The sequence below is a fragment of the Notolepis coatsorum genome, assembly GCF_963971535.1.
Source record: "Notolepis coatsorum genome assembly, contig: SUPER_7_unloc_4, whole genome shotgun sequence".
NCBI lineage: Eukaryota > Metazoa > Chordata > Actinopteri > Aulopiformes > Paralepididae > Notolepis > Notolepis coatsorum.
This window is the reverse complement of record NW_028174877.1, coordinates 608,027-623,909: the sequence shown is the minus strand read 5'-3', so window position 1 is coordinate 623,909 and position 15,883 is coordinate 608,027. Positions and strand designations below refer to the sequence as shown.

General features: G+C 37.2%; 1 protein-coding gene across 1 annotated transcript in view; it reads left to right on the top strand.

Moving 5' to 3' along the window:
* The window catches only part of LOC311232755 (uncharacterized protein), a 21,787-nt gene extending 6,603 nt beyond the window's left edge, over positions 1–15,184 (top strand). The window contains exons 4-5 of the mRNA XM_084338336.1: positions 2,921–3,037; positions 13,642–15,184. Coding sequence (XP_084194462.1) covers positions 2,921–3,037; positions 13,642–13,701 — 177 coding nt within the window. The 3' untranslated portion in view covers positions 13,702–15,184. The remainder of the gene's footprint in view (positions 1–2,920; positions 3,038–13,641) is intronic.
* The last annotated feature ends 699 nt before the right edge of the window (positions 15,185–15,883 follow it).

Sequence of the window (15,883 nt, the reverse complement as noted above, 5' to 3'; positions counted from 1 at the left end):
TGACCCTTTAGCTCAGCTGGTTAGTGTAAACTACAGTCAACCAGCACCTGCTAACTGACCCTTTAGCTCAGCTGGTTAGTGTAAACTACAGTCAACCAGCACCTGCTAACTGACCCTTTAGCTCAGCTGGTTAGTGTAAACTACAGTCAACCAGCACCTGCTAACCTCTGACCCTTTAGCTCAGCTGGTTAGTGTAAACTACAGTCAACCAGCACCTGCTAACAGCTCTGACCCTTTAGCTCAGCTGGTTAGTGTAAACTACAGTCAACCAGCACCTGCTAACCTCTGACCCTTTAGCTCAGCTGGTTAGTGTAAACTACAGTCAACCAGCACCTGCTAACCTCTGACCCTTTAGCTCAGCTGGTTAGTGCGGCCGCCTGTGGATCCTATGGTCCCAGGATCAAATCCACTCGGTTACAGTACCATAGCTGACTGGCATCATGGCTGACTGGCATCATGGCTGACTGGCACACTAGCTGACTGGTACATTAGCCAACTAGCACCATAGTTGACTGGCACACTAGCTGACTGGCATCCTAGCCGACTGGTACCGTCATGTGAAAATTACCATTTCGTTTTGCAGTCCAGCTAGCTAGTGTCGTATATTGTACTAGCCAAAGGTAGTTATCTAACACAGAATGATAAAATGGTTTCCCCCCAAGACTCCACTAGCCAGGGGGAAAATTAGTTATTTCCACAACAAAGGTCAGTTGTTATCCCATATTTATTGAGGTGGTGAGACCCAGAGAGAGTTTGGTTCAACACAAGGGATTCATCATTGACAAATATGGATACATGGTTATAAAAGTTATACTAATGGCCTGGTCCAGTGCATTGACCTTACAGACTAATCAGACTAACATTTGTTCAGTCTAACATTCAACAAGTACAAAATATACTCACATATTTCACATGTTTGTCAATTGAAGAATGGGCTGGAGGAGGTCAAGATCCAGGTCTTGCCTGCTCCAAAATTCCCCTGTGGGGCTTTTTATAAAAGAAATTACCTCACTGAGTCACCTGTGGCTTGGCCAATCAGAGTGATATTCACACATTGTTGTCTTCCTCCTGTTCAGGTCTTCCTAATATGGTCATGTAGTGTTGTCACACCTGGCTTCCTGCTCACAGGCTGTTGGCTTCTCCTTATCAGAGCCACTCTTTTTAATTATGTTACAATAAACAGTTCTATTGCCTAACTTTTAATGTAATAATCTATATATATCCAGAATTAAACAGTGTATTAATTAGCTGCAATTTAATACTAAGCATTCTATTTGAGACAAAACTGTACTAACAGACATTGGCGTTTTACTGATACTGCAAGTAAACTTACATTTTATATATAAACATTTAAAAGAGAAATAGAGAATGCATGTTCTATCATCTTATAAACAGTTGAAATAATAATGACATTCAAATATACCTTTTTAACTTAACAAGTCACATTAATGTCCTGTATGCACACCTTAACACTTTCAGTGCCCACCACGTGATAAGACGTTTTATCAGCCCAATGCCTGAATGCCCACCACGACAATTAGCGCTTCATTTTTTTATTAGCGATCTGAATTCATATTTCATCAACCGAGTCTCCCGTTGGTATATCTATATCCCGTGATATAGTTAACATTCAGCCACTAGATGTTAAAGGTGCTATAGACAACATTCAGCCACTAGATGTTAAAGGTGATATAGATAACATTCGGCCACTAGATGTTAAAGGTGCTATAGATAACATTCAGCCACTAGATTTTAAAGGTGCTATAGATAACATTCAGCCACTAGATGTTAAAGGTGCTATAGGTAACATTCAGCCACTAGATTTTAAAGGTGCTATAGATAACATTCAGCCACTAGATGTTAAAGGTGCTATAGGTAACATTCAGCCACTAGATTTTAAAGGTGCTGTAGATAACAGTCAGCCACTAGAAGTTAAAGGTGCTATAGATAACATTCATCCACTAGATTTTAAAGGCGCTATAGATAACAGTCAGCCACTAGATTTTAAAGGCGCTATAGGTAACATTCAGCCACTAGATGTTAAAGGTGCTATAGATAACATTCAGCCACTAGATGTTAAAGGTGCTATAGATAACATTCAGCCACTAGATGTCGGACTAGAGCACCAACGTGTCATTTATCCAATCAGCTGTAGGGAGGGGATACATGCACGCGCAACATGTAAACAACAACTTTCATTTTGGACCTGCAAAAATGTTTTCAATTATGAATTAATTAATCAATAATGTCTTTGGGGGTAAAAGCAATACATTTATTCTGCACCTTTCTAAAAGCTCTGTGGATATATTATGTTTTTAGAATGATTACTCTACATAAAATGTTATCTATAGCACCTTTAAATATATGTTTTTTCTTTTTTTATCCACTTCTTCTCCTTATCTTAAATTTTTCCCCCATCCCAATTTCGCCTCGCCAATTCTCCCTCCAATTCTCCCCTCCCCTGTCTCGAACGTTGCTAGACCATGCCTCCCACTGGTCGGCTGCAGTGAGGATAGAAGCCTTGCATCACGTGTCCCCTCCGGTACACGAGGAGGCAGCCGTCGCATCTTTTCACCTGCACAGCGCGATCTCTCAGTGGCGAGGAGTAACGCGTGGGAGGCTCACGCTGCCCCCGTTACTTCCTGATTCTGCTGTACAGGCGCACCAACCGACCTGTAGGAGTCGCTGTCCACAACGTCCAATCCCCACCCACTGGCTTTCCCACCCTCTAACACTGCCAATTGTGTTAGTATGAAAGACCGGCCAAGCCGGTAGCAACGCCGAGACCTGGGCTCGATACCAGCATCTCCTGCGTTAGTGGCGAGCGCCTTGCCCACTGCGCCACTCAGCCGCCACCTTTAAATATATGTTAATTATTATTTTATTCTCTCTCTCTCTCTCTCTCTCTCTCTCTCTCCAGAGTTTGAGTCGAGGGATAAAGTCGTCCTTGTTGTTGTTTACTTTGGTCCAAATGGTCATCTCCTCCGCGCTCTGCTTCCTGCTTCTCCGAGAGAGACACGCCTTCCAGCAGTACACTGTAAGTTACAGTTACAGATACAGAACACTGTAAGTTACAGTTACAGATACAGAACACTGTAAGTTACAGATACAGATACAGAACACTGTAAGTTACAGTTACAGATACAGAACACTGTAAGTTACAGATACAGATACAGAACACTGTAAGATACAGATACAGATACAGAACACTGTAAGTTACAGATACAGATACAGAACACTGTAAGTTACAGATACAGATACAGAACACTGTAAGTTACAGATACAGAACACTGTAAGATACAGATACAGATACAGAACACTGTAAGATACAGATACAGATACAGAACACTGTAAGTTACAGATACAGATACAGAACACTGTAAGTTACAGATACAGATACAGAACACTGTAAGTTACAGATACAGAACACTGTAAGATACAGATACAGATACAGAACACTGTAAGTTACAGATACAGATACAGAACACTGTAAGATACAGATACAGATACAGAACACTGTAAGTTACAGATACAGAACACTGTAAGTTACAGATACAGATACAGAACACTGTAAGTTACAGATACAGATACAGAACACTGTAAGTTACAGTTACAGATACAGAACACTGTAAGTTACAGATACAGATACAGAACACTGTAAGATACAGATACAGATACAGAACACTGTAAGTTACAGATACAGATACAGAACACTGTAAGTTACAGATACAGAACACTGTAAGATACAGATACAGATACAGAACACTGTAAGTTACAGATACAGATACAGAACACTGTAAGATACAGATACAGAACACTGTAAGTTACAGATACAGATACAGAACACTGTAAGATACAGATACAGATACAGAACACTGTAAGTTACAGATACAGAACACTGTAAGATACAGATACAGATACAGAACACTGTAAGATACAGATACAGATACAGAACACTGTAAGTTACAGATACAGATACAGAACACTGTAAGTTACAGATACAGATACAGAACACTGTAAGTTACAGATACAGAACACTGTAAGATACAGATACAGATACAGAACACTGTAAGTTACAGATACAGAACACTGTAAGTTACAGATACAGATACAGAACACTGTAAGTTACAGATACAGATACAGAACACTGTAAGTTACAGATACAGATACAGAACACTGTAAGTTACAGATACAGATACAGAACACTGTAAGATACAGATACAGATACAGAACACTGTAAGTTACAGATACAGAACACTGTAAGTTACAGATACAGATACAGAACACTGTAAGTTACAGATACAGATACAGAACACTGTAAGTTACAGATACAGATACAGAACACTGTAAGTTACAGATACAGATACAGAACACTGTAAGTTACAGATACAGATACAGAACACTGTAAGTTACAGATACAGATACAGAACACTGTAAGTTACAGATACAGATACAGAACACTGTAAGTTACAGATACAGATACAGAACACTGTAAGTTACAGATACAGATACAGAACACTGTAAGTTACAGATACAGAACACTGTAAGTTACAGATACAGAACACTGTAAGATACAGATACAGATACAGAACACTGTAAGTTACAGATACAGATACAGAACACTGTAAGTTACAGATACAGAACACTGTAAGATACAGATACAGATACAGAACACTGTAAGTTACAGATACAGATACAGAACACTGTAAGTTACAGATACAGATACAGAACACTGTAAGTTACAGATACAGATACAGAACACTGTAAGTTACAGATACAGAACACTGTAAGTTACAGATACAGATACAGAACACTGTAAGTTACAGATACAGATACAGAACACTGTAAGTTACAGATACAGAACACTGTAAGTTACAGATACAGAACACTGTAAGTTACAGATACAGATACAGAACACTGTAAGTTACAGATACAGAACACTGTAAGATACAGATACAGATACAGAACACTGTAAGTTACAGATACAGATACAGATACAGAACACTGTAAGTTACAGATACAGATACAGAACACTGTAAGTTACAGATACAGATACAGAACACTGTAAGTTACAGATACAGATACAGAACACTGTAAGTTACAGATACAGATACAGAACACTGTAAGTTACAGATACAGATACAGAACACTGTAAGTTACAGATACAGATACAGAACACTGTAAGTTACAGATACAGATACAGAACACTGTAAGTTACAGATACAGATACAGAACACTGTAAGTTACAGATACAGAACACTGTAAGTTACAGATACAGATACAGAACACTGTAAGTTACAGATACAGATACAGAACACTGTAAGATACAGATACAGAACACTGTAAGATACAGATACAGATACAGAACACTGTAAGTTACAGATACAGATACAGAACACTGTAAGATACAGATACAGATACAGAACACTGTAAGTTACAGATACAGATACAGAACACTGTAAGTTACAGATACAGATACAGAACACTGTAAGTTACAGATACAGATACAGAACACTGTAAGTTACAGATACAGAACACTGTAAGATACAGATACAGATACAGAACACTGTAAGTTACAGATACAGATACAGAACACTGTAAGTTACAGATACAGATACAGAACACTGTAAGTTACAGATACAGATACAGAACACTGTAAGTTACAGATACAGATACAGAACACTGTAAGTTACAGATACAGATACAGAACACTGTAAGTTACAGATACAGAACACTGTAAGTTACAGATACAGAACACTGTAAGTTACAGATACAGATACAGAACACTGTAAGTTACAGATACAGAACACTGTGAGTTACAGATACAGAACACTGTAAGATACAGATACAGAACACTGTAAGTTACAGATACAGAACACTGTAAGTTACAGATACAGAACACTGTAAGATACAGATACAGATACAGAACACTGTAAGATACAGTTACAGATACAGAACACTGTGAGTTACAGATACAGAACACTGTAAGATACAGATACAGAACACTGTAAGATACAGATACAGAACACTGTAAGTTACAGATACAGAACACTGTAAGATACAGATACAGATACAGAACACTGTAAGATACAGATACAGATACAGAACACTGTAAGATACAGATACAGAACACTGTAAGTTACAGATACAGATACAGAACACTGTAAGTTACAGATACAGAACACTGTAAGTTACAGATACAGATACAGAACACTGTAAGTTACAGATACAGATACAGAACACTGTAAGATACAGATACAGATACAGAACACTGTAAGTTACAGATACAGATACAGAACACTGTAAGTTACAGATACAGATAACTGTAAGTTACAGATACAGATACAGAACACTGTAAATTACAGATACAGATACAGAACACTGTAAATTACAGATACAGATACAGAACACTGTAAGTTACAGATACAGATACAGAACACTGTAAATTACAGATACAGAACACTGTAAGTTACAGATACAGATACAGAACACTGTAAGTTACAGATACAGATACAGAACACTGTAAATTACAGATACAGAACACTGTAAGTTACAGATACAGATACAGAACACTGTAAATTACAGATACAGAACACTGTAAGTTACAGATACAGATACAGAACACTGTAAGTTACAGATACAGATACAGAACACTGTAAGTTACAGATACAGAACACTGTAAGTTACAGATACAGATACAGAACACTGTAAGTTACAGATACAGATACAGAACACTGTAAGTTACAGATACAGAACACTGTAAGTTACAGATACAGAACACTGTAAGTTACAGATACAGATACAGAACACTGTAAGATACAGATACAGAACACTGTAAGTTACAGATACAGATACAGAACACTGTAAGTTACAGATACAGAACACTGTAAGTTACAGATACAGATACAGATACAGATACAGAACACTGTAAGTTACAGATACAGATACAGAACACTGTAAGTTACAGATACAGAACACTGTAAGTTACAGATACAGAACACTGTAAGTTACAGATACAGATACAGAACACTGTAAGTTACAGATACAGATACAGAACACTGTAAGTTACAGATACAGATACAGAACACTGTAAGTTACAGATACAGATACAGAACACTGTAAGATACAGATACAGAACACTGTAAGTTACAGATACAGATACAGAACACTGTAAGTTACAGTTACAGATACAGAACACTGTAAGTTACAGATACAGATACAGAACACTGTAAGATACAGATACAGAACACTGTAAGTTACAGATACAGATACAGAACACTGTAAGTTACAGATACAGATACAGAACACTGTAAGTTACAGATACAGATACAGAACACTGTAAGTTACAGATACAGAACACTGTAAGTTACAGATACAGAACACTGTAAGTTACAGATACAGATACAGAACACTGTAAGTTACAGATACAGAACACTGTAAGTTACAGATACAGATACAGAACACTGTAAGTTACAGATACAGATACAGAACACTGTAAGTTACAGATACAGAACACTGTAAGTTACAGATACAGATACAGAACACTGTAAGTTACAGATACAGAACACTGTAAGTTACAGATACAGATACAGAACACTGTAAGTTACAGATACAGAACACTGTAAGTTACAGATACAGAACACTGTAAGTTACAGATACAGAACACTGTAAGTTACAGTTACAGATACAGAACACTGTAAGTTACAGATACAGATACAGAACACTGTAAGTTACAGTTACAGATACAGAACACTGTAAGATACAGATACAGATACAGAACACTGTAAGTTACAGATACAGATACAGAACACTGTAAGTTACAGATACAGATACAGAACACTGTAAGTTACAGATACAGATACAGAACACTGTAAGTTACAGATACAGATACAGAACACTGTAAGATACAGATACAGAACACTGTAAGTTACAGTTACAGATACAGAACACTGTAAGATACAGATACAGAACACTGTAAGATACAGATACAGATACAGAACACTGTAAGTTACAGTTACAGATACAGAACACTGTAAGTTACAGATACAGAACACTGTAAGATACAGATACAGATACAGAACACTGTAAGTTACAGATACAGAACACTGTAAGTTACAGATACAGATACAGAACACTGTAAGTTACAGTTACAGATACAGAACACTGTAAGTTACAGTTACAGATACAGAACACTGTAAGTTACAGATACAGAACACTGTAAGATACAGTTACAGATACAGAACACTGTAAGATACAGTTACAGATACAGAACACTGTAAGTTACAGATACAGAACACTGTAAGATACAGATACAGATACAGAACACTGTAAGATACAGTTACAGATACAGAACACTGTAAGTTACAGTTACAGATACAGAACACTGTAAGTTACAGATACAGAACACTGTAAGATACAGATACAGATACAGAACACTGTAAGATACAGTTACAGATACAGAACACTGTAAGTTACAGATACAGAACACTGTAAGATACAGATACAGATACAGAACACTGTAAGATACAGTTACAGATACAGAACACTGTAAGTTACAGTTACAGATACAGAACACTGTAAGTTACAGTTACAGATACAGAACACTGTAAGATACAGTTACAGATACAGAACACTGTAAGTTACAGTTACAGATACAGAACACTGTAAGTTACAGATACAGATACAGAACACTGTAAGTTACAGATACAGAACACTGTAAGATACAGATACAGATACAGAACACTGTAAGTTACAGATACAGATACAGAACACTGTAAGATACAGATACAGAACACTGTAAGTTACAGATACAGAACACTGTAAGTTACAGTTACAGATACAGAACACTGTAAGTTACAGATACAGATACAGAACACTGTAAGTTACAGTTACAGATACAGAACACTGTAAGTTACAGTTACAGATACAGAACACTGTAAGTTACAGATACAGAACACTGTAAGTTACAGATACAGATACAGAACACTGTAAGTTACAGATACAGATACAGAACACTGTAAGTTACAGATACAGAACACTGTAAGTTACAGATACAGAACACTGTAAGTTACAGATACAGAACACTGTAAGTTACAGATACAGATACAGAACACTGTAAGTTACAGTTACAGAACACTGTAAGTTACAGATACAGAACACTGTAAGTTACAGATACAGAACACTGTAAGTTACAGATACAGAACACTGTAAGTTACAGTTACAGATACAGAACACTGTAAGTTACAGTTACAGATACAGAACACTGTAAGTTACAGATACAGATACAGAACACTGTAAGTTACAGATACAGATACAGAACACTGTAAGTTACAGATACAGATACAGAACACTGTAAGTTACAGTTACAGATACAGAACACTGTAAGTTACAGATACAGATACAGAACACTGTAAGTTACAGATACAGATACAGAACACTGTAAGTTACAGATACAGAACACTGTAAGTTACAGATACAGAACACTGTAAGATACAGATACAGATACAGATACAGAACACTGTAAGATACAGATACAGAACACTGTAAGTTACAGATACAGATACAGATACAGAACACTGTAAGTTACAGATACAGTACACTGTAAGTTACAGTTACAGATACAGAACACTGTAAGTTACAGATACAGATACAGAACACTGTAAGTTACAGATACAGAACACTGTAAGATACAGATACAGAACACTGTAAGTTACAGATACAGATACAGAACACTGTAAGATACAGATACAGATACAGAACACTGTAAGATACAGAACACTGTAAGTTACAGATACAGATACAGAACACTGTAAGTTACAGATACAGATACAGAACACTGTAAGATACAGAACACTGTAAGTTACAGATACAGATACAGAACACTGTAAGTTACAGATACAGATACAGAACACTGTAAGATACAGATACAGAACACTGTAAGTTACAGATACAGATACAGAACACTGTAAGATACAGATACAGATACAGATACAGAACACTGTAAGTTACAGATACAGATACAGAACACTGTAAGTTACAGATACAGATACAGATACAGAACACTGTAAGTTACAGATACAGAACACTGTAAGATACAGATACAGAACACTGTAAGTTACAGATACAGATACAGAACACTGTAAGATACAGATACAGATACAGATACAGAACACTGTAAGTTACAGATACAGATACAGAACACTGTAAGTTACAGATACAGATACAGAACACTGTAAGTTACAGATACAGATACAGAACACTGTAAGTTACAGATACAGATACAGATACAGAACACTGTAAGTTACAGATACAGATACAGAACACTGTAAGTTACAGATACAGATACAGAACACTGTAAGTTACTAGGGATGTCCGATATTATCGGCCGACCGATATTATCGGCCGATATCGGCAGTAAAATGTGATATCGGAAAATATCGGTATCAAAAAAAAAAAAAAAAAAAAATTACATTTATTTAACCTTTATTTACCCAGGCAAGCAAGTAAGAACCAATTCTTATTTTATTTATTGTCAAAAGTATGCATGTTGGTTTAATTCAACAACAAGAGATATGTAATGTTAATTTTTACTTTTTTAATTATCATATTTTGCACAGATAATGCTTACATTTAGAAAGCCTTTTGAATGCATCCAGTGAAATTATTAATTACCTGAAATTATTCAGTTTTTTTGGGGGGAAACCCTGCATATATCGGTATCGGTTGATATCGGTATCGGTATCGGTATCGAAATTAAGAGTTGGACAATATCGGAATATCGGTATCGGTAAAAAAGCCAATATCGAGCATCCCTATAAGTTACAGATACAGAACACTGTAAGTTACAGATACAGATACAGAACACTGTAAGTTACAGATACAGAACACTGTAAGTTACAGATACAGATACAGAACACTGTAAGATACAGATACAGATACAGAACACTGTAAGATACAGATACAGATACAGAACACTGTAAGATACAGATACAGATACAGAACACTGTAAGTTACAGATACAGATACAGAACACTGTAAGTTACAGATACAGAACACTGTAAGATACAGATACAGATACAGAACACTATAAGTTACAGATACAGAACACTGTAAGTTACAGATACAGATACAGAACACTGTAAGTTACAGATACAGATACAGAACACTGTAAGATACAGATACAGATACAGAACACTGTAAGATACAGATACAGATACAGAACACTGTAAGTTACAGATACAGAACACTGTAAGTTACAGATACAGATACAGAACACTGTAAGTTACAGATACAGATACAGAACACTGTAAGTTACAGATACAGATACAGAACACTGTAAGTTACAGATACAGAACACTGTAAGATACAGATACAGAACACTGTAAGTTACAGATACAGATACAGAACACTGTAAGATACAGATACAGATACAGAACACTGTAAGTTACAGATACAGATACAGAACACTGTAAGTTACAGATACAGATACAGAACACTGTAAGTTACAGATACAGATACAGAACACTGTAAGTTACAGATACAGATACAGAACACTGTAAGTTACAGATACAGATACAGAACACTGTAAGTTACAGATACAGATACAGAACACTGTAAGTTACAGATACAGAACACTGTAAGTTACAGATACAGATACAGAACACTGTAAGTTACAGATACAGATACAGAACACTGTAAGTTACAGATACAGAACACTGTAAGTTACAGTTACAGATACAGAACACTGTAAGTTACAGATACAGAACACTGTAAGATACAGATACAGATACAGAACACTGTAAGTTACAGATACAGAACACTGTAAGTTACAGATACAGAACACTGTAAGTTACAGATACAGAACACTGTAAGTTACAGATACAGAACACTGTAAGTTACAGATACAGAACACTGTAAGTTACAGATACAGATACAGAACACTGTAAGTTACAGATACAGATACAGAACACTGTAAGTTACAGATACAGAACACTGTAAGTTACAGATACAGAACACTGTAAGTTACAGATACAGAACACTGTAAGTTACAGATACAGATACAGAACACTGTAAGATACAGATACAGATACAGAACACTGTAAGTTACAGATACAGATACAGAACACTGTAAGTTACAGATACAGATACAGAACACTGTAAGTTACAGATACAGAACACTGTAAGATACAGATACAGATACAGAACACTGTAAGTTACAGATACAGATACAGAACACTGTAAGTTACAGATACAGATACAGAACACTGTAAGATACAGATACAGATACAGAACACTGTAAGTTACAGATACAGATACAGAACACTGTAAGTTACAGATACAGATACAGAACACTGTAAGATACAGATACAGAACACTGTAAGATACAGATACAGATACAGAACACTGTAAGTTACAGATACAGAACACTGTAAGTTACAGATACAGATACAGAACACTGTAAGTTACAGATACAGATACAGAACACTGTAAGTTACAGATACAGATACAGAACACTGTAAGTTACAGATACAGAACACTGTAAGATACAGATACAGAACACTGTAAGTTACAGATACAGATACAGAACACTGTAAGTTACAGATACAGATACAGAACACTGTAAGTTACAGATACAGAACACTGTAAGTTACAGATACAGAACACTGTAAGATACAGATACAGATACAGAACACTGTAAGTTACAGATACAGATACAGAACACTGTAAGATACAGATACAGATACAGAACACTGTAAGTTACAGATACAGAACACTGTAAGTTACAGATACAGTACACTACTGTATCAATAAAGACACTATACTACTGTCTCAATAATATATACATATAGAATAACATTGTCCTGTCTCTCCCTCTCTCTGTCTCTCCCTCTCTCTGTCTCTTCCTCTCTCTGTCTCTTCCTCTCTCTGTCTCTTCCTCTCTCTGTCTCTCCCTCTCTCTGTCTCTTCCTCTCTCTGTCTCTCCCTCTCTCTGTCTCTCCCTCTCTCTGTCTCTTCCTCTCTCTGTCTCTCTCTCTCTTCCTCTCTCTGTCTCTCTCTGTCTCTGTCTCTCCCTCTCTCTGTCTCTCCCTCTCTCTGTCTCTCCCTCTCTCTCTGTCTCTCTGTCTCTCCCTCTCTCTGTCTCTCCCTCTCTCTGTCTCTCCCTCTCTCTGTCTCTCCCTCTCTCTGTCTCTCCCTCTCTCTGTCTCTCCCTCTCTCCGTCTCTCCCTCTCTCCGTCTCTCCCTCTCTCCGTCTCTCCCTCTCTCCGTCTCTCCCTCTCTCTGTCTCTCCCTCTCTCTGTCTCTCCCTCTCTCTGTCTCTACCTCTCTCCGTCTTTCCCTCTCTCTGTCTCTCCCTCTCTCTGTCTCTCCCTCTCTCTGTCTCTCCCTCTCTCTGTCTCTCCCTCTCTGTCTCTTCCTCTCTCTGTCTCTTCCTCTCTCTGTCTCTCCCTCTCTCTGTCTCTCCCTCTCTCTGTCTCTCCCTCTCTCTGTCTCTCCCTCTCTCTGTCTTTCCCTCTCTCTGTCTCTCCCTCTCTCTGTCTCTCCCTCTCTCTGTCTCTCCCTCTCTCTGTCTTTCCCTCTCTCTGTCTCTCCCTCTCTCTGTCTCTCCCTCTCTCTGTCTCTTCCTCTCTCTGTCTCTTCCAGTCTCTTTCTCAAGGTGCTCCTGCAACCTCCACATCAGTCCCGCCTCCTGACGTCAACTGACCAATCACTGAGCCTGGCAGTCACTGGTCATATAAGTCAACTGACCAATAGTTCTTTTATAGTTTCCTTGGTTCTGACCCTTCCTTCTTTTAGTTTCCTTGGTATTCTGACGTGAAGACCCTTCCTTCTTTTAGTTTCCTTGGTATTCTGACGTGAAGACCCTTCCTTCTTTTAGTTTCCTTGGTATTCTGACGTGAAGACCCTTCCTTCTTTTAGTTTCCTTGGTATTCTGACGTGACGACCCTTCCTTCTTTTAGTTTCCTTGGTATTCTGACGTGAAGACCCTTCCTTCTTTTAGTTTCCTTGGTATTCTGACGTGAAGACCCTTCCTTCTTTTAGTTTCCTTGGTATTCTGACGTGACAACCCTTCCTTCTTTTAGTTTCCTTGGTATTCTGACGTGATGACCCTTCCTTCTTTTAGTTTCCTTGGTATTCTGACATGAAGACCCTTCCTTCTTTTAGTTTCCTTGGTATTCTGACATGAAGACCCTTCCTTCTTTTAGTTTCCTTGGTATTCTGACCTGATGACCCTTCCTTCTTTTAGTTTCCTTGGTATTCTGACATGAAGACCCTTCCTTCTTTTAGTTTCCTTGGTATTCTGACCTGAAGACCCTTCCTTCTTTTAGTTTCCTTGGTATTCTGACATGAAGACCCTTCCTTCTTTTAGTTTCCTTGGTATTCTGACGTGAAGACCCTTCCTTCTTTTATAGTTTCCTTGGTATTCTGACATGACGACCCTTCCTTCTTTTAGTTTCCTTGGTATTCTGACGTGAAGACCCTTCCTTCTTTTTTAGTTTCCTTGGTATTCTGACATGACGACCCTTCCTTCTTTTATAGTTTCCTTGGTATTCTGACGTGAAGACCCTTCCTTCTTTTAGTTTCCTTGGTATTCTGACGTGAAGACCCTTCCTTCTTTTTTAGTTTCCTTGGTATTCTGACGTGAAGACCCTTCCTTGTTTTATGGTTTCCTTGGGTGTGAAAAAGCGGGGGTCTCAGAACCCTCGACAAACCAACGTTGGACAGTTGAGACCCTGAAAGACTTCACAGCGTTTAGTCTTGAAAGGATTTTCAATATTATTTGTCATTTAAAAAGTTACTATGTCCACAACATGTCTTCACACATGCATTCAGAAAACATAAAATCGCATATGAATTCAGAAAATACTATACATCACTACAGTATTACTGTGGTAAATCTATAGCACTGTAAATACTATACATCACTACAGTATTACTGTGGTAAATCTATAGCACTGTAAATACTATACATCACTACAGTATTACTGTGGTAAATCTATAGCACTGTAAATACTATACATCACTACAGTATTACTGTGGTAAATCTATAGCACTGTAAATACTATACATCACTACAGTATTACTGTGGTAAATCTATAGCACTGTAAATACTATACATCACTACAGTATTACTGTGGTAAATCTATAGCACTGTAAATACTATACATCACTACAGTATTACTGTGGTAAATCTATAGCACTATAAATACTATACATCACTACAGTATTACTGTGGTAAATCTATAGCACTGTAAATACTATACATCACTACAGTATTACTGTGGTAAATCTATAGCACTGTAAATACTATACATCACTACAGTATTACTGTGGTAAATCTATAGCACTGTAAATACTATACATCACTACAGTATTACTGTGGTAAATCTATAGCACTGTAAATACTATACATCACTACAGTATTACTGTGGTAAATCTATAGCACTGTAAATACTATACATCACTACAGTATTACTGTGGTAAATCTATAGCACTGTAAATACTATACATCACTACAGTATTACTGTGGTAAATCTATAGCACTGTAAATACTATACATCACTACAGTATTACTGTGGTAAATCTATAGCACTGTAAACAAGATACATGTCTGGCAGCAACGGTTGCCAAATAGTCAAATTACAGTAAAATCAAATACATTTATAGATTACAACATTTGTTAATATTTTGATAAAAGGTAATTTACTGTATTTTTATGGCATTTACACCTAAAGTAGAAAAACAAAAGTAATCTGTAAATGTGAATTTGAATGTGAATTTCCTGTGAACATTTTAATTTTATACAGTGTATGTATAATAAAACCACAGGAATACTATACATCACTACAGTATTACTGTGGTACATATAGCGTGGGTAACACTT